General features: G+C 43.1%; 1 protein-coding gene across 35 annotated transcripts in view; it reads left to right on the top strand.

Moving 5' to 3' along the window:
* The window catches only part of NRXN1 (neurexin 1), a 1024248-nt gene that overhangs the window by 953858 nt on the left and 56080 nt on the right, over positions 1–14310 (top strand). Inside the window, exon 1 of one of the 35 annotated variants that reach the window (XM_081188386.1) lies at positions 7195–7400. The exons of 33 other annotated variants lie outside the window; for them this stretch is intronic. In XM_081188386.1, coding sequence (XP_081044512.1) covers positions 7368–7400 — 33 coding nt within the window. In that variant the 5' untranslated portion in view covers positions 7195–7367. Of the gene's footprint in view, positions 1–7194; positions 7401–14310 lie in introns of those variants that run through there. One more of the 35 variants, XM_081188385.1, reaches the window with a different exon arrangement.

Raw genomic sequence — 14310 nt, 5'->3', positions numbered from 1 at the left:
TATTCTCTTTTGTTTCAGGAAGAGTCTTGTAAAGTTATTATGCAGGTGCCTCCTCAACAGTTCGTGGCAACTTTCCCCCCAAAAAAATTTTGCTGCAGACTTTTACCGAAGAGTCTGGGAAAGCTGTGAAGGCTGAATGTGGCCCTCCAGTATGTTCTATCTGGCCCTTGGAAATCTCCATAGGCCACTCCCCTCTCCACAGGCCACACCCCCTCACTGGCTCCTCTATGCACTCCAAGCATTTTTGCCTGGAGAGATTTTGCCCTTGAACCCTGATAGCACCTCTTCCTTGTCTGATTGAGGAAAGAAGTGTGTGTGTGTGTGTGTGTAGAAACTAGCCTACTGTACTTAATATAAAGGTAACTTCTGCAATAAATACTCCACCAATTTTTGCCAATGGCTCCATCCTTTAATGGCATTTGGCACTGGAAAAGGTGTGTAGCCTTCAGACTGAGAAAGGTTTCCGAACTCTGTCTTCCTGAAATAGGTAAAGGTAAAGGGACCCCTGACCATTAGGTCCCGTTGTGACCGACTCTGGGGTTGCGGCGCTCATCTCACTTTATTGGCTGAGGGAGCTGGCGTAGAGGTTCCGGGTCAAGTGGCCAGCATGACTAAGCTGCTTCTGGCGAACCAGAGCAGCGCACGGAAACGCCGTTTACCTTCCCTCCAGAGCGGTACCTATTTATCTACTTGCACTTTGACATGCTTTCAAACTGCTAGGTTAGCAGGAGCAGGGACCGAGCAACGGGAGCTCACCCCATCACGGTGATTCGAACTGCTGAACTTCTGATAGGCAAGTCCTAGGCTCTGTGGTTTAACCCACAGCGCCACCCACGTCCCTTCCTGAAATAGAGATCTCTATTTGGGGTGGGGACTTAAAGCAAGATGGTAAACTTTAGTCTAACACTACTCACATTTTAGATCAGAAGTCGCCAGCCTTTGTTGATCAGGGTGGACTACTCCGGCCCCCTGCAATTCGGGAATTGCAGCTAAAGAATCCCAGACAGACAGCTGTTCAACCTCTATTTAATAACTTCCAAGGAAGAAGGGTCCACCACCTTTTCACATTTACCACTGTCAAGCCAAGCTGTGCAGCTGGTTCTTCCTGCCTAAGTGCAGAATCTGACATTTGTCCCTTTGAAAGTCATTTTGTTAGTTTGGGCCCAGTTCTCCAAGCCGTTAAGGTCATACTCTACCCCAATTCTGTTTTCAGCGGTCTTGACTTACCCCTCTTGGTTTGGTGTCATCTGCAAATTTGATGAGCATCCCCTCAATTCCTTCATCCAAGTTGTTTATAAAGACATTGAACAACAACGGGCCTAGGACAAAACCATGTGGCACCCCACTTTTCACTTTTATCCAGGAGGGTAAAGACCCATTAGTATGTACTCTCTGGGTTCAGCCAGCTACAAATCCACCTAACAGGAATATCATCTAGCCCACATTTTACCAGCTTATCATGGGGGACGTTGTCAAAAGCCTTACCAAAGTCAAGATACTCTGCATCCACAATATTCTCCTTCTCCACCCACAACATTCTCCTCTGTGTAAAAATTCACCCTCCACAATGTACACAAGTGTAGGCACACAGTCTTCAGCTGTAACCATGCGCAAAATGAAGTGCTCCTCAGAAGCCAGCGACTGAGTTTTATGAAAGCTATGAGCTGAAGAACTTCCCATTTAACAGAAGTGGCAAAATGGAAAAATACAATTCTTTAATCTGGTGTTGTTGTTATTCTTGCGCTCAGTGAATCATACATGTTTATTCTTGAGAGGCACAATCTTTTTTTTATATTTTCAAAGTCGATGCAAACCAATTCATCAGAGACACACAGACGGTTATGTAAGGGATGCATTTGTGGAGGCCTTCACTCCCCAAAAGGAATTATTCAAAGAAATATATATATTACCATGTCTTACTCACAAGACCATATTTATTAATTTAGGAATGTATCCAAGAAAGTCACCCTGGCTGTACACAGCAGTCTACTTGTACAATGAACCTTCCCTTCCTCTTAATCTCCCCCCACCCCCAATGTGCCCCTTAGGGATGCGGGTGCCGCTGTGGTCTAAACTACTGAGCCTCTTGGACTTGCCAATTGAAAGGTTGGAGGTTCGAATCCCTGCAACTCTGTCCCAGCTCCTGCCAACCTAGCAGTTCAAAAGCACACCAGTGCGAATAGATAAATAGGTACCGCTCTGGCACGAAGGTAAACGGCGTTTCCGTGCGCTGCTCTGGTTCGCCAGAAGCGGCTTAGTCATGCTGGCCACATGACTAAAAACTGTCTGTGGACAAACACATGACGGAAAAACTGTCTGTGGACAAACACTGGCTTCCTCAGCCTGTAAAGTGAGATGAGCGCCACAACCCCAGAGTCGTCTGTGACTGGACTTAACTGTCAGGGAACCTTTACCTTTTTTTAATATGCCCCCTAAATCTGTTCTGGGTGGGGTTTTTTCCCTAATCCTTCTCCTCTCCGAGCAGATATTTTTGAGCAGAGCAGAGATGGAAGCCACATTCCATTGAGCAAGCAGAAGTCTGTGGCACACAGTACATCATCATCATCATCATCATCATCATCATTCTGTTTAGAGCTGCTGCTTATCTGACTGGGTTGCCCCAGGCACTCTGGGCTGCTCCCTGCAGAATATTAAAAACACAATAAAATGTCAAACATTTGAAACTTCCCAAAACAGGGCTGCCTTCAGATGTCTTCTATAAGTCAGATAGTTGTTTATTTCCTTGACATCCGAAGGGAGGGCGTTCCACAGGGCGGGCGCCACTACCGAGAAGGCCCTCTGCCTGCTTCCCTGTAACCTCACTTTTCACAGAAGGCCCTTGGAGCTGGACCTCAGTGTCTGGGTTGAATGATGCTGGTGGAGATGCTCCTTCAGGTGTACATGGCCAAAGCTGTTTAGGGCTTTAAAGGTCGGCACCAACACTTTGAATTGTGCTCTGAAATGCACTGGGAGCATTCTTTAAGATCAGTGTTATTGGATGGGACAGTTAATAATTAGTAGATGCAATTTCTAATCTATCACTTCTCAAGAGCTCAGGCCAGATGACTTATCTGGCCCTTAGCCATGGCAGAAAGCCCATGTACTGTGCATAATAATAATAATTTTTATTATTTATACCCTGCCCATCTGGCTGGGTTTCCCCAGCCACTCTGGGCGGCTCCCAGCAGAATATTAAAAACACGATAAAACATCAAACATTAAAAACTTCCCTAAACAGGGAATGGTTGGATGCTTCATTGCACAGGGTTGGACTAGATGACCCTGAGGGTCCCTTCCAACTCTATAATTCTAGGATTCTAGGATTCTGTGGTCAGAGTGTGTGTGTGTGTGTGTGTGTGTGTGTGTGTGTGTCTATATATATATTGAGGCTCAAAAGAGAATGAAGCAAGTTAAAGGCATTACTAAATAAGAGATGAAGTATCTGACATTTTTACCCCAGAACGGAACCGACAGAGAGGATGGTGGGAATCGAGTTCAAAATGAGCTTGGGCTCTCTGAGCTTTTGTTAGAATAATTGCTAAGTTAATTTTGTCTTTCCTGTGCTGAAGATCACTTGTCTTCTTCCTTACTGTAGACATTCATTATCCTAAGTAGTTTTGAGTGATTCTCAAAAGGCCCTCAGGGAGCTGGAGAGGAGGACTTGATAACGTTAACCCTTGGAGCTGTCATGACTCATTGGTTCTTAGCAAAAAGAGAGAGAGAGAGAAAGAAAAACTTCCACAAAGTATAACGGCCTATCCCCTATTAGGTGTTGGGCCAAAGGCAACATGCTCACAGTTCTTCCACGGGTGCCTCTCAGTGTATAAATTGCTGGCCCTTATTTGTCATTAAAAAATTATAAAATTAAGAACATACTTTGCTAGAAAAATCTCCAGCGTTCAGTCCCCAGCATCTGCAGGTATTCCCTGAAATCCTGGAGAGCTGGTGTCAGTCAGAGTTGACAATACTGAACTTGATGGATTGATGGTCTGATTTTGTACAAGGCAGATTCCTGGGTTCGTAGTGTAGCCGTAGCAAACATGTTCCAATATTATAGGGTCGTAGCTGAGGGGTAAAGTACTGGTATCTTCTGTGGATTCAGAAGATCCCACGTTCAATTCCTGGAAGTTTGAGGTAGGGCTGGGAATTCCTACCAGCCAGTGTAGACAGGCTGCCAGCTCCTGCCAGCCAGTGTAGACAGCATTGAGTCAGAGGCACCAATGGTCTGATTCAGTGTAAGACAAAATCCAGTGTTCCTGTGTGTTCCCAAAGGAGCCGAGGGTGGCAAACAACCAAATGGAAAGCCAGCACAATTAAAAATAAAATGAGGGAAAGCACTGGGAAATATTAATCTTGTCTAAAATCTCTGGAAAACAATGGCATAACCTCACATGTAATAATTGCCAGGAACAGTCTCTTTCGTCCATCAAGTGCCTGGGCAAACAGGAATATTTTTAAATTCCTCCTGAATGTTCATAATGAGGGAGGCAGATTGAGGAGGGTGAGAAACTTGATTCGTTTAGAGATGAATCTACCTAATTCACAATTCCCAAAATGATACACAAACTAAAACACAGTCGTACTTCAGAATTCACAATTGATTTGCAAGCAGTGTATCATTTGACGTCTCCCAGAGAATCTTGGGAATTGTAGTTTGTTATAATTATTTTATTATTATCTATTCAATTTCTGTACTGCCCATCATCGAAGGATGATGGGGCAGTTTACAGTATAAACACAAAAATACACAACACAGTAACAAACAGAAACAGTTAAGAGTCCTGAACTGCAATTCCCAAAGTGGTTTAACAATCAATCTCTCTTCTCAGGGAATTCTGGGAACTGTAGCTCTCAGAGGGAAATAGAGATTTCCGAACGGCAATCAGCACCCTTAACAAACTTCAGTTCCTCATATTCTTTGGGGGGGGGGGGAGCCATGAAAATGAAAGTGGTATAATATCACTCTAAATGTATTCTGCAAGTGTGACCTGTGCCTTATTTAAACATATGCTGTGAATGCTATTTCTGTGGTATTCTATGCATGATGGACCATTTGCACATGCAAATAATAAGAGAATGTTGCAATCACATGATGATAAACATACATGTGTGAATCAATTTCAGCTGAGTTCAGGTATGTGTGTTATGTGTGTGCTTATAGCCTCCCCCCAATGTACAGTTTTTGGCTATTGGTTATTGAAGGTGGTGTTGTTAGTTTGTTTTTGTTCCTTCTACACCTTCCTTGCATCTGTAGTTAGAATTTAGGTATCTGGGGTATGTAAACAGCCATTCCTCCAGTTGCCTGCAATGACTAAGAATGATCTCCAAGTAAAGGTGTCTGTGTCTTTTATGGATTTTGATGAAAGGCTCTCATGCTTTTTTGTACATGCATGCTTTGCTAACGGTCACACTGCATCATGGGTTTTGTATTCCTTGGGTTATTTAAACAGATAGGTTGTGCACATGTTCGGCTTGCAACTGTGGAAATGCCTTGCTGTGAAAGATTGAAGTATGATTTTGCCATCAGGCTGCAGTTGGTTTGGAGCGAAAGGGTTAACATGTCACAAAATTACAACTTGATGTAAGGGTGAAAATATTGAGAGAACCCCAGGGGCTTGGCGCAGCCTGGTTGAAACATAACAGGAACGCCAATATTTTTGACATGGCATAATGTGTGTTAATGGGATTTGCAATCAGATCTATTGGAAATGTATTGGATTTTCATATGGGCAGCAGGATATCCAGATTAGGACATAAAAGTGGGTTATTATTATTATTAACCAGCTCAAATTCTTTTGTGGGTTTTGTTTGATTGCTTGTGTCTTGTTTGTGTGCATTTTGGAGGCATTTTGGGGTTCTTGTTTTTCTGTCGCTTCTTCCTTTTCGTCTTTAACTTGATCAAAGCTGATCCTGTAACATAATTTACCTTGAAGAACCATGCAATATATCTGCTTATTGCTGACTGATGAGTGATAGCAGATGTGCTTGGGGGAAAAAAGGTTTCCCATATGGCATCCCAGATGTTTCCTTACTCCTTTGTGGATGAATTATTGTAACTTTCGCAGTGAGGGCAGTGTTAACAGTAAATAATTATATCTTTCAAATGCCAAAAGGAACAGCTCGTGCTGCTAAGGCAGCCAATAGTGAATGTGGCAGGATCTGTTACCTGAACCCCCAGATCTCTTGGTTTGTTGAGTCCTCCTGCATGCACTCCATTTCATGCAAAAGCTTTATTAATCTGGTAATAGCCAACATTGGTTATATTCAGAGTAGACCCATTCACTTCAGTGGATTTACTCTGAGTAGGGCTAATGTATGCCACCCGTTGTTTATCTGATGAGCTGATTCCCTAAATTTATCCAGGACTCTGAAGCTGAATAGATCATTCCGTTCTGTCTTGTCTGCTGACCTACTTATGCGCAAGAAGCGCTGAAGGAATCGCCAGAGCTTCTCCCCCTTTTGTTACCTTAGAGAAGCAAACGCCTGCCTCTCACGGATGGGCTTGCCTCTCTTAAAAAACGTGCTGTTCTCAATGGCACCGTGGCATCTCCATAACACATCTCTCAATATCGCCTAATTGTCATCATGGAATCATCGTGGAGAAAACATTCATTATAAAACATAACACAGGCAAAATGCCATTCATTAGCCGGGGCATAAAAATGATAATTACAGTCAGAAGGTTGTGTGTGTGTGTGTGTGTGTGTGTGTGTTTTCTGAGGCAGCCCTGGATTGAGGGCTGCGTGCTAATTGCACTGTTTAAGCTTGCAAATTAATGGGAAGCAAAAACACAGTAATCAGCCAAAGGGAAATAGATCAAAATAGTTTAAGTAGGATTTACGGCGGTGGGGTTCATTTCTCTCCTCCATCGCTCCCAACGTGTCTTCTTCTTAGTTTCTGGCTTAATTACATTCAGTTGGAGTTGCAGAAAACCTGAAACTGAGCGGAGGTGATTGTATAATATACGAGCACGTAATGTATTCCTCGCATCTGCAAGCCGGAGAGGCGGGTAGGAGGGGAAACAGGCTGCCTTTAGAGTGGTACCCAATGGTGAGGCACAGCACTCCTCATCCGCAGGAGAAACTGCAGCATCCTCTCTTGCAGCAGAAGTCCAGCCATTGGCTTCCCTGCGCCCATGTGACCAGCAGAGCTCTGTTTCTACCCCCCCCCCACCCTCTCGTCTTCCATCTGTGTGCGGAGCACTGATAGGCCGGGCTGATGCGCAGGCAATTTATCATCTCGATCTCCCACTGAGTCAGGAAGCTCTCCTGTCACCAGTATTGATTTCAGAGGATGGACTAAATTTCCTAGGATTTCCATTAAGAATTAAGAAAAAAGCTATAAGCACGCAGGGTAGCCAGGCAGACATGGATATGAGATGGCACTGTGAATCCTCTCAGGTAGCTTCTTCTCTCACGGCCGATGCAGACCAGAGGCTAAGCACTGCAGCATGCAGGGTTTAAGAGACTTAGTCGAAAAAACAAAAAAATATATAATTATGATGATAATAAAGGAGGAGGGGGGCAAAGCATTTGCACCAATTACTTTTTCTTCTTTTTTCTTTTTACCAAAAAAAAAATGTTTTTATTTAAATTAGAAATTGTATTCTTGGAGATTGCATGCCGTTAAGATACGGAGCTCAAATTTCTGCATGCGATCTGGCTTTTTAAATTTCTTCTTCTTTTACGCTCAAGAAACTAGCACTTTAAACCCTGGTGCATTCTGTTCTCTTTAACTGCTGCTTTTCTAAGCCACAGCTTGTGTGTGTGTTTGTGTTCACGCGTGTGTGTGTGTGTGTGTCTCTTAATTTTTGCTTGTTTGGAAAGGAGGAAGCGAGGAAGCCAACGCGAGCATGAAGAACAGATGCTTTCAATAATTGCTAGGTGGCTTTGTTTTTAATGACCTAGTAATTATTTTGGCTAAAAAAACCAGATGCTTAAACCCTGAGTATGCATGCTTTGGGGCACAATTTTGCATGTGTGTGTGTGTTTGCTTCTGTTTCTTTACCACTGTTAGCAGAGCACGGATGTCTCTGAATCTGTGTGCATGCCTTGTTTTTCTGCGTACGGAAGAATGACCGTGTTTGACTATTTAATATTTCATGGAACATAATGCAAAAGAGCATTATTTCTTTTTTTAAAAAGCAAAAAAACTAATGCTGATATATAAATATATATATATTAAAGGTTAGTGGGATTTGCATGTTCATAACAACAAATGTATTTTTTTTCCTGTATTTGAGTGGAGGGGGTGACTAACTCTCTGTTTGTTTCTAACATGGAAATGTCAGTAACAAATCTCCAAGGCATCTAATTTAAAGTCTTTCCATTTTTTTCAGGATTATTCATTCCTATGATTTTATTATTAAATGTGTGTGTGTGTGTGTGTGTGTGTGTGTGTGTGTGTGTGAAATACAGGCATCAGATGTGTGCATAAATCGTATTTGTGTGTGAATGTACGTGTGTGTGTGTGGACCCCCTGTAGAAATAGAGACACCCCTTCACAGTCCTTATTCACAACAACAAGAGCGAAAGGGTCTTCACACTATCTACAGCTTGTGTGTTACCACAGGAGTGATGGGAGTCCCATTAGCCAAGGAGACAGGCATACAACAGGGTGTAAGACAATAGATTTATTGGGAGGGAAGGGGAGCGAAACAAAGGCTTAACATAAAGAAAGTAATTGGCAGGTTTTCTTTTTAAATCTCTTGTTATTAGAGTTCAGGGCAGAGGGATTTATAATTACCCTACCCCCCCCCCAAAAAAAACCACCAGAATAACAATACACTCCATTAGCAAGTATTATTCTGTATTTGTCCAGATTCATTTATCAGCAGTTGTTAATCTGGCAGATTGGTGTTGTTTGATTTTTATTCGTTTGTTTTGATTTCTTTCTATTTTTCTGGGTCGGAGGGAGAGTTTACTTTAGACATCAAAGTTTGTGCAAAGTGTTTTTTTCTTTCTGGAATTGCATCTGAGCTCTGTTCATCTTTGTGACTTGAGCAGTCAGAAAGCAGAGGTGTTTCCTGTCTCGGATCAGTTAATTGTGAGGTTGTGTTTTCTGAGGGCAGTCATGATGGGGTCGGGTTTTTCAGAGGACAGGTATTTTTGGCCGGACATGGTGTGCTGTGGAAACTGCGAAACATTATCAACATTTCTGTTATTACTGTTGCTGTTGTATTATATAGGGTCTGTTAACAAATCTGATTCAGGGGGTGGGTTCTAGTGATTATCAGCAGAGATAGATGCTAGACGAGGTTGAATGAAATGGCTCTCACCTTGGAAAACCTCCGCCTCTGCTTGGTTTCAGCCTGAGAGGGCTACACCACGAATTTTAACATTCCCAGCTCAGTCTTCCCAACAGCTGTTCACACTCATCTCTTGGGGACCATAGATAATTTGGCATGGCTAACAGCCTTTGCCAGAAGAGGCTAAGGGGTTGAGGTTCCATGGAAATCGAATTGCCTTCCTTCCCCACAATCCTTGCTGGTTTAACATGCAGTTAATTGGCAGGGCATTCTGAAGAACTGTACAAAATTCTCCCCCACATTTGCAAGCGCGATGGCAGCAGAAGACACCCAGATGGCTTCCAGTTTAGCTTGTACACTCTCTTAATTGTTATCTCCCAGAGTGGGTGGGAGCTTTTGTGAATTCTCTGGGCCTGTTTCTGTACAGTCACCAAAATCAGATGGCAACACTTTTTGTGCAGGAGAAGTGACAGGTTTAAGGGGGCCCTGGGCAGGATAGCCCCTGGAGAGCAGGGACTGCACCACTCTGATCCCTTCTCCTCCCCCCTCCGCGCAACCTATTTTAAATTTTTATATATTTACAACTGGGGCGGCGTACACTTCTCAGATACTGCAGAGGTTGTTCTCTCGGATGTGTCAGAAGATTTTAAGCATACCACCAGACAATGGGCCAGTTTTATTGATTGCCAGTCCATTCCACTCAGAAGCAATCCCCCCTTGAATTCAGGGTGGCTTACTCTCAAGAAAGTGGGCACAGGACAGCTCTCAACAAATCTGGCCTTCTTCACACATTACGCAGCGCCAAATCTAGGTTTGCTGCCAGGCTGCACAACAGAGAACTGTAGCCGATCAGTGATCCGGCAACACTCTGTGGGATGCTCTCCTCAGAGATGCCCGCTGGGCCCTTGCCTTGTATATTAGTTAAGATGCTTGGCAAGGAATTTTGTTTTTCCCAGAAAGCCTTCCGTTGGCATGGTGCTGTTCTTTGTGACTTCACTATTTAACAGTGGTGCATCTGTTCTTCAACCATCAGTGTCTTTTAATTCAATTGTCTTTTCTGCTTTTCATTTTGTATTATTATTATTAAAAAAGGTTTCATGTTTTTATTGGCTTTGTGCCATAGGTCTCTTGGGGTTTGTTTTGATAAAGAAAAGTGGGATTTGAGTTATTCAGATAACTAAATGGAGATTCAGCTGGCACCTTTATTGTACACCTTTAGGCGTCAGGCAGAAATGTTCCTGTTCTACCAGGCCTTTGGCTGATTAACAACTGAAACCTTTAAACTGTGTTTGGGGGAGGGGGAGGGAAAGTTACTGCTTTGCTTTTGTTTTTATTATGTATGTTTTGATTTTATCTTGCATTTTTATGTTGTGAACCGCCCCGAGATCTATGGATGAAGTGCGGTATACAAATTTAAATAATAATAATAATAATAATAATAATAATAATAATAATAATAATAATAATAATAATAATAATAATAATAATAAATAAATAAATAAATAAATAAATGCACTTCTTTGCCACCTGTGCTCTTTTTTGTTCTTAGGTATATGCTTGTGTGCTCAGTTACAATTTAAAAGATGTGAGGTAGCTCATCTCCAGATGAGTAAGAGTCAAAGAACACCTTTTTTTTAATGAGGGATCACATTTAAGGTATCTATTTGCTCCAAGTAGCAACTGGGGGGGATCAGGATTGGGGCCACAGCTACTGGGTTCAACCCTCCACCGCCAACACTGTTCCACAGCAGCAGTCATGATCTACTTTGTTGTTGTTGTTTAGTCGTCTTAGTCATGTTCGACTCTCCATGACCCCATGAATCAGAGCAGGCCTTGGAAACTCTCACTTTCTTCTCAAAGCTTCTCATTTTTTATGTCCATGGAGTTTTCTTGGCAAAATACTGGAGTTGTTTGCCAGTTCCTTCTCCAGGTGGATCACATTTAGTCTAAATTCTCGGCTATGACTTGTCCATCTTGCGTGGCCCTGCAAGGCATAGCTCATAGCTTCTCTGAGCTATTCAAGCCCCTTCGCCTCGACAAGGCAATGAAGGGGCATGATCTACTACCCCCAAAAAAATTCTTCCCTCCTGGAGCAAATAGCTGCTTCCAGAGAGAAGATTTTCATCAAGACCACAGTGAAGAAGGATGAATGCCCCACTCCCACATTCCTGATCCAGTTCCTGCCCCTCCCTTGACTTTTATTTCTATTTTTTTATTGTTTTAAAGGGAAGGCAAGAAACAGGCATGCCAAAATGTGACTGCATTGTAATGTGTAGTTTAGCTCTGAGATATTTATAGCCCATATTTGTCCCTTATTGGTCCGTTGCATGAGATCAAAGGGAGTGATGCCATCTGCTGTGGGACTGCATTGTGCAAGTGTGAAATTTGGTGCTGGGATGTGACGTCCAACATCCTAAGTTTACAAGTTTCTAGTCCTTTTGACTGCAAAGGGTGTGGCCAGTCTCAGAAGCCAGGGGTAGGGGCTGAACAGCGATTGCTTATACTTCCCTCTCATTATTGTACAATATGGAATTTAATAGATGTTTTATATGAGGATACTCTGCTGTGAGTGTGCCTTGATTTCATCCCATTATACTAATAATAAAATAATAGATTTCCAGGCACTTCATGGTGTGCTTTGAAATAAGATTATGGGCCTCTGTTGTATTGACTTTGCTGCACTTCCTCTGCTTTTTAATTTCCCAGACAAATGAGTAAGGATTGTGTCTTTTCTTGGATCATGGTCTACTGTTTTCTAAGCACTTGGTTTGTTTCATGTGGTTAATGTGTAGAGTACATAGGGTCTTGGTAGACCTGGTCTCTTCCAAGGCTCCTTGTGTTTCCAGAGTATTATCAAACTCATTTTGTTCCTGAGGATCCGTTGCAGCCATGGTAGATATACTCCTTTCTGTTGCCTCTTTCTGAAGCTGATGCAGAGTTTGTGCAAAGTTCTCAATTTTCTAGAATAGTACAACTCTAAACGACTTCTTAAATTTTAGGGCAGTGAGGATTTCTATAAATTTTTGGTAAAGGTAAAGGGACCCCTGACCATTAGGTCCAGTTGTGGATGACTCTGGAGTTGCGGCGCTCATCTCGCTTTATTGGCCGAGGGAGCCAGCATACAGCTTCTGGGTCATGTGGCCAGCATGACTAAGCCGCTTCTGGCAAACCGGAGCAGTGCACGGAAACGCCATTTACCTTCCCGCCAGAGCAGTACCTATTTATCTACTTGCACTTTGACGTGCTTTCAAACTGCTAGGTTGGCAGGAGCAGGGACCGAGCAACAGGAGCTCACCCCATTGCGGGGATTCGAACCGCCGACCTTCTGATCGGCAAGCCCTAGGCTCTGTGGTTTAACCCACAGCACCACCCGCGTACCCAATTGTTGGTAAACTCAACCAAATTTCCCTTTCCCCACCCACCTACCTGTCATGGTCTCCCGTTGGCCTGATTCATGTCCTTAAAAAAAGCTGTTGAAGTGGTTGTAGCAGAAAATAACTTATCAGTGGCTTATCTGTGTTTCCCCCATAATGAGATAATGAGTGTAGCTTGAGTTACCGAGTGGATTGGCCTTTTTATAAGGAAATCTCCATGCCTCCCCCACTACCTTCTTAGGTGTTGGTGTTGTTGCTGCTGTTGAATCCTTCCATATGACTGATACATTGGTTAAGCCATTTAATTTCAATGCATTTAAAAAAGAAAAAAAAAGGGATACAGTGACATAAGAACAGATTATAGAAAAGATCAAGATGACAGAGGTTGGAAAGGAATGTTTAGAAGTTGCTAAAAAATTATGGACATTGGAATGCAGAAAGGGGGGGTATGGGGGAGTCCCGGAAAAGAGGTTTATGAAAAAATGTTATGAAATTATACGTGTTTGTATGTCTTTTTAGGTGTTTGTTTGTCTTTAAAAATTTTGTAAAACCAATAAAAATTTTATTAAAAAAAAAAAATGAGATGGTGTCCCTATGGGTGCCTCCTCTGCTGCCAGCATAGAAGCAGTGCCAACATTGGGCAAGATCTTGCTGATTTTCAGCAAGATCTCACCAAAAGCCATGTGAGATCTTGCAGAGCATTTCAGATCTTGCCGGAAATGGGTGCGATCTCACCCACAATTGAGGCCAGTTCCGCCTCTCCACCAGCATTGGGTTGGTATGGCTGGCAGAGGTAGCAGAATGGTAAGGTAAAGGTAAAGGGACCCCTGATCATTAGGTTCAGTCGTGGCCGACTCTGGGGTTACGGCGTTCATCTCGCTTTATTGGCCAAGGGAGCCAGCGTACAACTTCCGGGTCATGTGGCCAGCATGACTAAGCCACTTCTGGCGAACCAGAGCAGCGCACGGAAACGCCGCTTACCTTCCCGCCGGAGCGGTACCTATTTATCTACTTGCACTTTGGCGTGCTTTCGAACTGCTAGGTGGACAGGAGCAGGGTCCGAGCAACGGGAGCTCACCCCGTCGTGGGGATTTGAACCGTCAACCTTCTGATCGGCAAGTCCTAGGCTCTGTGGTTTAACCCACAGTGCCACCCGCGTCCAAAGCCAGCAGAATGGTAGGGCAGCACATTTCACTTCAAGCAGTGAAACGGGGCATGCTGCCCTTTCAAGGAGCTCAGGTAAACCTGATGTATTGTATGAGAAGGAGACCTAATTCACAGCTGTTGACCTTAATCTTAACCCAATTCACCAGGTCTTAATGGTCAAGTGGATCAGGTTGAAGTTACACTAAGTAGCTATTATTATTTTCTGACATGATGTTCCTTCTTCTGAATGCTCCAGCATACGGCTACATCATTGTTCTGCATTTCCTGGCTCAGCCCGCATTTTTAAAAAAGAGACTGTGCATTTAAACTATTTTCATATTGGTTTTCTCTTTTTTTGAAGTGCCGTGTATGCCTAGGCCAAGAATTGCCTTTCAAAGGAAACCAAACAGTAAATCAAATACAACCAATTTGGTTAGGATGCATCCTGTAAGAAACCACCTTTAGCTGTCTTCTCTTAATGGGTCTGCAAAATCTTATAATGATCCATTGGGATTTGGATCTGAAATGTACTATTGACATAGT

Source organism: Podarcis bocagei (assembly GCF_964188305.1).
Source record: "Podarcis bocagei genome assembly, chromosome: 3".
Taxonomy (NCBI): domain Eukaryota; kingdom Metazoa; phylum Chordata; class Lepidosauria; order Squamata; family Lacertidae; genus Podarcis; species Podarcis bocagei.
The sequence above is the reverse complement of the archived record's forward strand: the minus strand, read 5'-3'. Positions and strand labels throughout refer to the sequence as shown.